Consider the following 13,217-nt stretch of genomic DNA (forward strand, 5'->3'; position numbering starts at 1 on the left):
TCTCTAGTCTCTACGTTCATCTATATGGGATGAAGTGATTAACTGTATTAACTGTGTACAGCTACACAGCGGATCATCTACGCCGTCTGTATATGTGGTTTAAAGGATGGTTTTCTGAAGAAATTCCTCCATTTTTCCTCCTCCTCCAGGCAACTGTCTTGCCCCTCTGCCATCAACCCACAAACAAAATAAATCAATAATGGATGAGGCTTTTTCCTCTCCTCTGCTCCCCTCAGCTGTACCGCGCTGTCCGTCTATGGGGGGGGCCTTGGAGTGAGCGCTCTTTCATTATTCATACAAGTGTTTTAACCCAGAGGTGGATCTCACTCTATTTACTCACCAGCCTTGTAAACAACCACGATGACTGCCACAACACTCTCACTTCAGCCCTCTCCTCTTTCTCCCCACAGTGTGATGGAACTCTTTCTTTCTCCACTCGTTCATCATACGACCTGTTTCTTTAAGCACTACCACCCTCTTTACTTCATCCGAGGACTGTGAGGGAATCCGTGCAGCAACAGCTGCGTGTAGCAGGCAGTGCGGTACTGGTACATATGGCTGAGGTGAGGTTGGTTTTTGGGGGGTGTGGGGGGAGGGGTGTGCAGGAATAGGTTGGTACTGGACACTGAGAGACCCCCATCTCTGCAGGCTCCTTTGGGGATGAATAGTCTGAAGGTATCCTGACTTTAGGGATGCTCCATCTGTCAGTGTGATCCTGTTAATGAACTTCCCATCCTGGGAGCAGTGCACCAGCGGTCCGATGGAGCTGCCTGTGGCTCGTGTGTGTGCATAAATGTACTGAATGTGTGTGTCTGTGTGTTTGCGTGTGCATGTGTGTGTCCTAGTCGCGGCTCCGGTTGCGTTTCTTGAAGAAAAAGAACGGTGACTTCTGAGGCGGGCCCAGTAACATGGGGACCTGGTTCTTGTGTGTGATCCTGATCTGCAAGAATCAGACAGAGGAGGACATGATGAAGGCACTGGGTTTGCACAGGAATCTCTTCTGTGACAAATGTACCAGGTTGACAGTCGTCCCTTCCTGGCTTTTCACAACAGACCGTTACTAAATCACTCACTGTGACCTTGGACATAAACACAATAACAGAACAAAAAGCTCTCTATCCCCCACCCACATCAACGTCCACTGGGACAAAAAGAAAATGGCCAAAAAGCTGCAAGGATGAACAGATAATAGTTTATTTTCTCCTTTCTATGAAAAATATTGCCAGTGTGGGATATTTGATGGCATGACAGCGTTGGAGGTTGGCGCTTGGTGTGCAGAGGAGGAAGATGAACAAAAGCAGGGAAATGAGCCAAGGCTGGACAAAAGCTGAGTAACACTACCTAGAAGACCCTAAAACCCCATCCAGACTAACACAGTGACGCTGCTCAACGCAGGTGTGGTGCTTACAGGTGAGCCCAACTATATCAGATGAGGTGATGTGAGTTTTGATTGGCCAACGCAGCACGTTGCCATATGTCGTCAAAACAAATGCAGAGACATCCAGCAAGTTGAACCTGCCTCTGACTTTGTGTCAGAGCCCATCCCTGCTAAACTACTGCTGAATCTGAGCAGATGTTTGTCCTTTCCACGCTGACCATCGCGATGAGTTCAGCTGTGATACCATTCAGAGCCGTAGAACCTGTCGTCACGGTGTTTTAAACCCTCGTGCGGTGTTTTGGTGTCTGACAAGGCTTCAGAGTCATACGTCTATTACTCAGACTGGACTTGCTGGATCACATGTCATCATCTGACCCGAAGCAACACCCCCCACCAACATAGACCATTATGGGTTTCTGTTTCTTTTTTCAAACACAGCACAGTTTTTGGTCTGAACCCAGAAAGAGAGAGTTGATTCGTTTTTACTCTTGTTATGTTTTGGGGTTTTGGAGTTGGTCATAATATGTTAATGTGAGAAAACAGGCCAGAATCACGGTGAACCGGAGGCCCCATGACAAGTCCTAACACTCACCGTGCACGGGGTCTGCATCCACGGCTCGCCATCAATCTGCATGGGCAGCCGACGGGACGTCCTGCAAAGAGACAGCAGAGCAGAGGGATGAACAAGAGAGAGAGACGAGGGTGGAGGGGGGAGGGTGGAGGGTGGAGTTGGAGGTTGTGAAGGTCAGATCACACACACCTCTGAGGCACAGAGGCCTGTTCACACTGTCCCAGGACAGGGTCAAACACTGCACCCTTTGTTCCCATGAGACCAATTTCCAGACAGGCCCCCACTCTTTAAACTCACAGACCCACTGTACACACACACACACACACACACACACACTCAGTTGGTTTTAGACCTTCATGCATGCCTCTCCGGCTAGAGAAACACAGTATGGGAGAATGACTGTGATGAATGCTCTTTTAATTCTGGTCTAGGAAAATATTAGGATCGGTTTGCTGAACAAGAGCGAGAACAAGCTGTTAATGTCACTTTGGTACAGTAGCTACACATGTTAGACGGGCTGAGTCTCACGAGAGCAACAAAACACATGTGAACTACATCCATTTTCTTTGTATGACAACATGTGTCAGAACTACGGTGGACACACTGGGATGTTTTGGACCGAATGTTATGAATTCTGTATCAAATACGCTCATTATGCCCAATTCCTTCATATCATTTTTATTTAGGTCAGCTCTCAGCATCTGATAGTGAACATGTAGGGACGCGAGCAAACTCGTTGCTCTGAATTCTCACAGGAAGTGGCTCCAGGCTTGTTGTACCTTCACTCAGAGGGACTTGCATTTTGGAAGGCAGCAAAAAAGCCATAATTTTTCCATCCATGGTGTTGAGTTCATAAGATGTGCACGCAGTGCTTCTAAGATATTTGGTGTCACCATTACTCAGAATGACATGCTAGTCTGCTTCATGTTGCACTGACAGAGACAACAAAACAGCTTAATCCGCAGAGGGCAAACGATCGGCGCTAGAATGAAGAGCACCGTCACACAACACACACATCAAACCCTGAGTTATGTCCCGTGTTCAAATACACAGTGACCGGAGCAGGAAGCACCTCATTCTTCATTTTGGCCTTTGGATGTTTGGGTTAAAGGTTAGGGCCATTCATACTCCAAAAGGGATGGTGACCTAGTAGCAGCCAACTTCAACACTACACACAGGCCATTTCTCATTCTGACTGTGAGTCCGCCCTCGGCTCCAACAGCTCACTTAGTGAGGCATGCGGCTCAAATACATGATGCATGAGGTACAGGCATGTTATTGTTTGGATACTGCAGGGATTTTAGCCTTCAAATGCACAAAACACTCAAAAGGAATACATTTTTGATCAAATGTGGATAGAATGGCGACGGCGTTTGTGCTGAAAGTACAGCTTCTAGTTGGCTGAGCAGAGGGAAGATAAAGAGAGGAGGATGGGGGCAGTGATACAAGACAGATGAAGGGAAGGAGGGGGGATGGAGATGGTGGCAGGAGGGACGAGGATGGTTTGAATGTGGAGCTTCTGACCTGATGGTGACGTTGGCACACTGAGCCAGTCTGCGTCCGGCACTCTTCAGTCCGGTGTAGATCTGTCCCATCTCTATGGCCCCTTCCAGGCCCACCACCTCCAACAGCTGGTCGCTGAGGTCTGGATGGGGTGTTAGAGGGAGACGGACACACACACACACACACACACACACGGATGTATGAGGTCATTGTCCTTTGTTTGAGTAGACTCAGGAGTAGAGCTCCAAGATAAGGTCGTGTTTGGTGTATTTCCTGCATCAGATTCAGTCCTTTGCAGTTGTCTAGAAACTTTGGATCCAAACTCCAGAAGTGCTGTTTCCATCACGGCCCTGTTAAACACAGCTGGTTGCGGGGTGGGAAACACTGCAACAACTCGAAGCGCTTTCTCTTTGACCACACATTTCCAAGCAAACACACGCTCGGCTCTACTTCCTGTCTCTTTGTCCCTACCTACCTACCTAACACACTTGACATGTTATTACAATCACAGTGAGACTTCTCTGGGTTAAATAAGGGAAAAGAAAACACAACAGAGGGGAGGAGTTGGTGAACGTTAAACATTCGAACAGATCGTGCCTCCTCGTTATCTTCTACTCCACGAATGTCCCTTTGCGGTCTCTCTGTTTAAAGTGTGATCCCTCATAGTCAATATTTACACACATGATCTCAGGTTAGTGATGATGTCATTTGACATTTCACTTTCAATACACTTTAGCTCATAAATAACCCAGTACGACGGAGACATTATGTGTTTGCATGGCCCCACAAACTTCACAGGTTTGACACACGCCGTGTGAAACGAATTATTAGAGAGAAATGTGAGAAATGTTTCGTCTTCACAGCCACTGTGATAATTTGTGAGGTGCTATAGCAGAATCAGATCTCATTACCGCTCATACAACTGTGTTGGCAGCGATGTGTAATTGTGTTCGTGCACAGATCACAACACGGTGACGGGAACCAGGCTGGACAAGCTGACCGGAACGACAAAGATAGGTACTATTATTATTTTTATGCTTTTATTCTTAGTTAGGTTTCTAGTGTTTTTATCAGAATGTATATTCTGTTTATTTGGTTATGGGACAATGTTTCCTGGTGCGACGCACTAAATCGGCTCTGAATTGAAATATCTGTCTCTGTGATGCATTCTCCATGGACACTGATGCAGGTTGGCGTGGCACCCTTATAGCTGATTTACTTTATTCCGGCAGGTGGTCTGGTGTCAGCTTAACACCTAAACATGCTGCAGTCCTTTCTAATCCACTGGGGTCGTCTCTTTGGTCAGTGCTCAATCACAGACATCTTAAAATGTCACAGACTGACAGAATGACTCCTCTGAAAGTTCCCATCCATTAAAACGCCCCAAACTGTGCTTTTTTATAATTGCATCCTTCATGTTAAAAGCAAAAAAAAAGAGGCACAGACATTCTACATAAACATAAAGGCCATGAAATCTAGTCGATTTAATGGCTACAGCCGAGGTTGCGTCAGTGCGGCAGGAGAACAGAAAGTGTGTTTGTGAGCGGCACCCGGGGAACCAGTCCAAGCGTTCCCTGAGGGTCTCCATCCTCCATCCAGCCCAGACAAGCAACGACTGGCAGGCCTCGCTGTTGTGACTGGATCCCCAGGCAGCAGGTCTGTCTGTCTGCTGCAGTGTAAACAGTGTTAATAATTTCCCAACGTCGTCAGACCTCGCTCACCCTGTTGGCTTTGTTTCAAACTACAAACAGGAAACTGGTATGTGCTTTTGTTTTGCTCTGGAGAAGGAACGTGTGCTGATGCAACACTGGGCTGAGGACACGTCAGACAAGTCAGGGCATTTTATGGGGGTAAGGATTGAAGAACAAAGGTATGAAAGCTTGGAATAAGTGAAGAGACCATTTCAGCGTGTTCCTTTAAACAGTTTAGAAACTGTCGGCTACACATTTCATGTCTTTGCCAATCAAACATTGAATTGTAAATTAAAAATAGATTCCTCTTCCTCTCTGGGAATCTGCCGTTATCAGTTATTGTCACTGCAGTCAGAACCAGTCTATGAAGAGCCGCTGGCCGACTTCAGTATGTACAGCACAGTATGGACGACACGCAGTCATGCTTCATGGGTATAAAAGAGTGAGTGTGGACCTTCATGTGTGGCATTTGGAAAGCGCTGCCATTTTGTGCCTCACTTCAAAGATGATCAGAGTTTATATGGCAGTGTGTTTGCTGCTGAGTCACTGGCACTCTTTAATATTTCAGATGACAATTCAACAATCCACCGTAGAGCAAGGAGCAAACATTTTAAAATCCCTCGAAGGTTGCACTTTGGTTTTGCCAGTTCTCTTATGAATGAAATGCCCATGCATTAGTATGGAGGTACTGGAGAGGGAAAGACATAAACTGCAACAACACATCGGCCATTACATGAAAATGTGCACATTAGTGGAAAAAGATGAGGAAACCCTGTGATGTTTCACAGAGACAGAGTAAGTGTTAGTTTTATGTCACGTGGAACTTTGTTGGATTGAAAGACTTTAAATGATTTAAAAATATCTCCAGCTGTGAAGCATGAATATAAAAACAGCTACTAGCATCATGACAACTCGAAAGTAGCGACTGTGAGCAACATTTATGATGTTTTCAATTCAAGAGCTACATGCTGTTTGAAAGCCTTTTCAACACTGTCACAGATGAAACCTTAATAGTCGTGTTTGTGACTACCAGGTGAATATAAGTCCATTATTCTCCCTCTTTTAGCTCTGTTTTGGTCTCTACCCACTCCTGAGGTAAACATCTTACTCTGTAGCTGCTAAAAGTTCCACTGTGTTCTCTGTTCAGGTGCTGGGCAGGTACCGAGGGTTCATCAGAGCCCCCGGCCGTAGACCTGGCTGAAGAGAGCCGGTCAGACAGCCACTGACCCACCTCTCTCCAGGAAATAATTCTGATAGGACTGGGCATCCATTAAGAAAAGCTGCACAGTTGGAGACGAAGGGATCAAGAAGAGGGGGACTAGTGACACAATGGATGCACATGACAGATGGGAATTGAAAGGAGAGCTGGACGTAATCGTGGAGCCAGTCTGTTATTTTGTGTGTGTGTGTGTGTGTGAAAGCTGTAACACGGTCCTCTACTGTCAGGTTTGAAGAAAGAACAAATACGTTTCAGAGTGTGTTGACGTGTCCTATTTCAGGATTTAAAACAGTACTATTCATAGATCCTTTTCCTGTTGCACTATTAAATATATAAATCTCCCTCCCTCGCACACCCACCTATACACCCCTACTTCCTCCGAACACCAAACATGGGCATGCCGTCCTGCTCGTGTGCCAGTGTGAGAGCCTGATGGCAGAGAAGCCCACTGTGCTGGTTTTCACCTCAGTGATGATTCCCGCCTCATCAGATCTCTGCGCTTTGGACTCTCAGGCAACCAGCGCTGTTACTTCTCAGTGAGGTAGAGCTAAGAATAGAATAGAACAGCCTCTTACATAAGGCAGCCACAGTGCATTCTGGGATGGGATGGCATTGCTTTGCCAAGTATCGGGCAGTGAGAATCGTTACTGCTGTGCTGCACAGGCAATGTGAAGTCATTTAAAATCCAGTCATCATTTTAAAACGTATGCTTTCTAAATTCTACACACATTATTTCAGAACATTGTCTTAATTGATTAAAGTGACATTTGAATATCCTGAAGTGTTTAATTAAATGATAAATAGAATAAAGTTGAATCGTACTTAAAGAGGGAGATGGAATTATCAATTGAAAGACAGTGGTGGTGACTCTAAGTAATTTTTAACAAATCAGATGAAAAGACCAAAATACAGACTGCATTAGGCCTGTTTGTACTGAGGATGTACATCCAACTGAAATGAAACAGCATTTTTGCTCAAATATTTGCTCTATAAAGAACTTGTCCTGCATTGTCCTATAAAAACCAAAACCAAAAGGGAGAATTGTATATGCTTTAGTTTCATGATGGTGCTCCCTTGTTGGACATTCATTTGACAGTATAGTGTTAGGTATCGTCTACATAGAAGGAGACCTGATCTCCATAAAGGAAATCAAATCTCGCATAAAGCAGTGATGTCAGTATTGTATCACAGACTGCATTTACGCTTCAGAAACCATAGAAGTGAAGTTCATCTATTATGTTGGAGGACTAGGAATGGACTTTGTCCCAATATCAGAGACCAGCTTCTACATACTTTAGTAATGCTGGCCTAGCCTTGACGTTGTTGGACGAGCAGGTCTGTTTGTAGACAGGTCTGTTACCTAGTCAGACCTAAAAGTGTTTAAGACATCCACTTCAACCTACAGGAGCTTCTGATGTCTCCAGAGTATTTACTTCACCATGACAGTGTATGTTGGATCAAATAAAAATAAACTAGAGCACCCACGTTCATCACGAGATAGGAACATGTCACTCAACAATGACGGAGGTCTGTGGTCCAGAGGAAGAAGCCCTCACAGGCTTTGGCTACGTGGACAGTACAGAGCTGTGTCCATTATTGCTGATTTTGGTCTTTCCATGCCTATCAGCAGCCTCGTCCTTTAAGTTTTAAATTTAGAGAGGAGTTATTTATGACAACTCTTCAAATAGAGACTGGAAGATGAATTCTAAATCCCCCTGAGGAGTAGCTGCAGCTTTCATTGTGCATCAGTTCGAGGTGTTGCGCTATAATTATAAGCAGGCATATTTGTGTATCCTTCCTCCGCCCACATGCCCTCCCTCCCCTGCCGGCCTGTTATTGTCTCGGGGTGGCCAGCGTCATGGCAGATGGTCAAGAGGAACTGCAGATCACAGATCGCCAGCCCTAACGGAGGTAAAGGTACGGGGGAGAGCACTTGGCCCTGTGACAGAGAACACTATGTTACTATGCTACAGTGCAAAAATACACCACATGCCACTGAATCCTCGCATGGACTGAAGCACCCAGATGGAGAAATTTTACTGCTATGTCTCCGTCAGTTTTGTTCAGAAAATAAATGGTCATGAGAATCTTCCAGATGCGAGAAAAACTTTTACAGGAAAGAATCGTCCTGGTCCTGTTCTGTGTCTGAAGAAGCTTAAAGAACTCTTTTCCATCCTGTCTGGAAGTGACTGGCCTCTTTAAGGAAGCGTCATTTGTCATTCATTAACTTTGAGTAAATGTATCACTGGAAGGTCATCCACTCTCCCACCATCCTCTGAGAGCAACCATTGAACTATTTCCAGCTCCACAGGCCGGTGGGGGTGAATCAGAGTAATTTTAGTCTGCTGTTTCTGTTGTGTGAGAACAAAACAATATGCAGTCTCTGGATGTGACCGGCCCAATATAGCCTCCTTAATGGTGTGTCTCAGCTTGACTGTTGGTGAGGAGGGTGGGCAGGGGTTTATGGACCATGGGAAGCGGGGGGGCAAGAGGAGAAAGGGTGAAGGGGGAGAGCCTGTTTGGGGGAGTGTGAGGAGAGAGTTGACAAGGAGGGAAAGAAAACAAATGAGTCACATACCTGAAATGGCAGGTTTCTAAAAAAACACACTAATGTCTTATTTGACATCTGTTACTGATTACTCATTAACAGTTACTAATTACTCAAAGCTACTGCCCCATGTCTGATTTTTATGTCTGAATGTGTTAAACGCACAGGAAGTGACGAGGGGGCGTGGAGGCTTTTCCAGGTGTCTTTGCAGTGAGTGGTGGAAGTGAAGGTAATGATGTCATGTAACTACTCTGCTGCTGACAAGTCATTAATGAAACCACTTTTTAAAAATGAGTAAAAAGTGATTACATTTTTTAGGTACCTTGAGCACAAGCATTCAAACCTTTGCTTAAGTAAAAGTATGAAAAACAAAAAGCAATTCAGTACTCAAAAACAAAAGTACAGGAACATATCCTATGTCCTCTAAGAGCCGTGCTCTTATCTGACTACTATCACTGTTACTGTTGGTGCTGTAGCTGGCGGAGGTAGAGCTGATGTGAACTACCATCCTTCATGTGACTTACTGTCTGTTACTTCAAGCATTATCAGTGCACCATTTTAGAGAGTCATTGTGGGTTTTATCAATCTGAATACCACCTCGCACAAAGTGGGTTCAAAAACTAAAGCAGTGAATGTCATCCTCATGAGTAGGGAAAGGAAACTTCAGTGCATCAAAAGAGTATAAGACTTCAGCTTCGATTCCTCCTGAATGACTGATGTGTGAATGTGTGAATGAGGATGTGATGGAAAAGGCACAAATACAGACTATTTACCATAATGTACTTCGTTCTTTTCCACCACGGCCTAACTGGGATTAGTCATTTGTAACTAAAGGAATTAAAATGATAATTCCTTGCACTAGTTGTAAGTGGAAAAGAAAAACCAACTGCTGCCCAGCACGCTCACGACCCCCCCGTTTCAGTCAGAGGACTACTGCGAGCCTCATCCACTTCAGGCCACGTTAGTTATGTGCATCCTCACCAGCTCAGTCCACAGCAGGAAGTTGATGAAATCTAATCCAGGAAATAAACTGGGGAGGGGAGAGATAAAAGTTGAGGAGGAGCGTGGCAATGGGAGGGGCTCACTTCGTCAGTGAATCCTGCTCCTGTCAGCAGCTCTGGCCCTCACTGTGTTTCCTCTGATCCTCAGACTGGGCTCCACCTTCACCCAGCTGACAGCACCGGACTCCTGTCCACACCTTGACGTTTGACCTGCCTCCCCCTCACCACTGCAGTGACTCACTGAGTAAAGCTGCAGATTAATCTCAGCAGCTAGCTTCATACCTGGTTTAATGCACTTGACTTTCTTACTCTACCTTTTTTCTAGTTGTCCAGAGATGAACGCATTTGGCTACTTTGAGTATTGACATATTATCTTAACTACAACTTGATCCATTCAGTCCAGTCCAATCTTATCCATTCATTGTGGTATTGGGAACGGTGCAGGATCTGAGATGTCAAGCACGGCCCCAGATGCTGTGTGGTGGTAACACATCTGCAGACCTCTTTGGCACGTCGATGGAGTCTTTGTCTCTCTGGTGCTGCCACAGACCCAGCTGTCCATGGTGGAACAGGGCTGCAGTTGGTACAATGTGCTGCTTGGGGATAGTAAACATAGACTGGGCATTGTGCGAATAGAATTTCTGCTCAGTCTGAGCAAATCGTTACGCTTTCACAGCAGTTAGACAGGATCTGCAGTTTAAGGACTGTTGTTTAAACTGAGTAATAAATGCAATGTTTGAATGTCAATGACACAAGCAGCTGCACTACAGTTATAAAGTTCTACGTTACTGCAGATTGCCTCTGTGTGCCTGTCTCAGTCAGTGTCTCTGTGCACACAGAACAAAGACCAGAGCAGAAAAACAGTGACTCAGAGGACTGAAGCTTCAACACTGAGGTCACAAGTGCCCAGAGCGTCTTTCATTCACTCTGGGTAACCCTGGCTGATTGCATTATCTGCAGCAAATGGATTTAAAAGCTTTGGTTTATTGCTCCAGAGAAAGCAACTGCCATAAACAATTAGTTGAATGATAAACATGCAGGCACGCATAGACACTGACAGAGGCACGTTAGCACATGCACACTCGCAGGCACGCAGAAACTGAGGCACATAACAGCTTCACTCTGAAAGTGGAGCACTCGTCTCTGAGTGCTGTTTCCAAATGGCATTAGCAGAAGAAGCTAATTCAATAAGGGTCAAATCCTGAGGGACAACGTAGCACAAAGATTCCACTACACACCTTCCAACGTGCAAACTTTAAACCGCATGTATGTATGTAGCATGCGTGTGCAAAAACATCTGTCTCCTGGGAAAATAACATTCCAGCGATAATTAAGCTATTTCTTTATTTCATCGTGTAAAAAATGATCTACCTGATGCTTGGCCACTATAAAATCTAAGTCCCTGCACATTACAATGCAGTGTTGTAAACAACTGATGAATTACTGTCGCCACTGTGTCGGAGAAGTGTCGATTGTATTTTGGGGGTTGTAGCTTGCGGTCTTGTTGTATTGGCCTGGATCTGAGGTTTTTTTCAGGTAATGAGATAAGGAAAATCTCTTCAAGTGAGGACAGTTTGTCGGTCTTCACTTCTTTAAGAGGATACTTTGGGATTATGGCCCAGATTTAGGTCAAGAGTTAAAACCAGGCTGAGAGTTTACAACAAGAACGGAGCCGAGCTAATGGAGCCTCAAAGGTGACCACGTGGTGACGTGAACAGTATCGACTGTCCTGTGCTGTGTGAGTCTTTTCCACGGCATGCCACATCTTAAAGGGGCACTCCAGCATTTTAGCATTGCACACTCATGTTCAAGTTTGTCAGGAGGTTCCCTTCAGAGCCACAGAGGATATCCTACGGCGTGTGTTATGTGTGTGTGTGTGTATCTTCTTTTTCGCCCATATATCTCTTTTTCACCCATTTTTCCTTCTTCCTCATGTCCCCTTAGGGCCTCCGTACAACATTAACCTGTAATAGATAATCTCAGAGAGGACAACATGAAGTAGTGGGAGCACTGCCAAACCACAGGTATAATCTACCTTATAACTGTAATATGTTTGCCCACTTTTAGTCATCCCTCTTTCTTCTCACGCTATAGTTTCTTTCACTGTGTCTTCCTATTCTGCTGTCTTTTCCTCTTCCTCTCCCTCAGCTTGTACTTCATTATAGCCCTGAGATCTCCATGGAAACAAGGTTCAATTAAGTCAGCAGAGATGTGGAGACAAAGTGAAGTTGGAGAGACATAAGCAGATGAGTGGAGGATGAAACCTTGGTGAACGCATAGAGAGAGTTATTTCTTAATGTTTGTGGCAGCAGCTGAAAGTAACTCATACTGGAAAGCATAAGTAAGGACCAACTTATTCATCTCAATGTGCTTGGCTTTCTGGATACCACTGTATCCTCTGTACGTCGTACGGTTGTATACATTTACACTTTGTCTACACACAAAATATTGTGAGACAATTCTAATTGTGTTGTTTTTTTTTCGGTCCAGCACGAGTGAAATAATAAATCCACACTCAAATAATCTGTGTCTATACATTATACGGACCTTTACAGTCATTTCTTTGAAGTTTTTGAAGAAGAGAGAAATGGTGACGTGAGAAAAGTCCTTGTGTGGACATGAACCTCGTAACTTTCACATCCACCAAAGTGTACACTGACTGGGAGGCATTCTTAGAGAAGGTTAAAACCAGAAAAGAAACTGAAACTCTATTAACAAACCTCCACAAAGTTATTCATGTGATGATATTTTAAATAGAAAATTAAAGTGTTAGAGGCCAATGTATCCTGACTTTTATTCCTTAATTCCTTGAGCTCCAAAAACCAGGCCTTACATTTCCCGTTATGCAACCATCCCTTTGTTAGACCCTACTGGTCTGCTACATGTTTGTCTCTTATGGCTATTTTTCTAACTCCTGGCTATCAAAATAAAGCCCCAGAGCCACAGCGAATGTTGCACAACTTTAATATTAATATTCCTCATAATCTGTCGCAGGGGGAGCATTTATAGGCAAACATAATCGAACTTATATTCATCCAACGCTATGACAAATATTACTGCTCTAGATGTCATTACTCTGGCCTCTAGCTCCACTGGGAGGAATCTGGGAGTTATCTTTGATCAGGATTTGTCCTTTAACTCCCACATTAAACAGATTTCCAGGACTGCCTTTTTCCATCTATGTAATATTGTTAAAATCAGACCCATCCTGTCTGTAGATGATGCAGGAAAACTAATTATCAGGCTGCTCCAATAAGTCCTTAAAGACTCTCCAGCTGGTCCAGAACACTGCTGCTCCTGTTCTGA

The 13,217-nt window shown here is 44.6% G+C and overlaps 1 protein-coding gene across 1 annotated transcript in view; it reads right to left on the reverse strand.

Moving 5' to 3' along the window:
- Nucleotides 1-562: 562 nt before the first annotated feature.
- Nucleotides 563-13,217, reverse strand: part of LOC139208135 (diacylglycerol kinase beta) — a 77,678-nt gene continuing 65,023 nt past the window's right edge. The window contains exons 24-26 of the mRNA XM_070837715.1: nucleotides 3,474-3,594; nucleotides 1,971-2,031; nucleotides 563-940 (exon numbers count right to left, since the gene is read on the reverse strand). Coding sequence (XP_070693816.1) covers nucleotides 842-940; nucleotides 1,971-2,031; nucleotides 3,474-3,594 — 281 coding nt within the window. The 3' untranslated portion in view covers nucleotides 563-841. The remainder of the gene's footprint in view (nucleotides 941-1,970; nucleotides 2,032-3,473; nucleotides 3,595-13,217) is intronic.

Source organism: Pempheris klunzingeri, chromosome 10 (assembly GCF_042242105.1).
Source record: "Pempheris klunzingeri isolate RE-2024b chromosome 10, fPemKlu1.hap1, whole genome shotgun sequence".
In the NCBI taxonomy this organism is placed as follows: Eukaryota; Metazoa; Chordata; class Actinopteri; order Acropomatiformes; family Pempheridae; genus Pempheris; species Pempheris klunzingeri.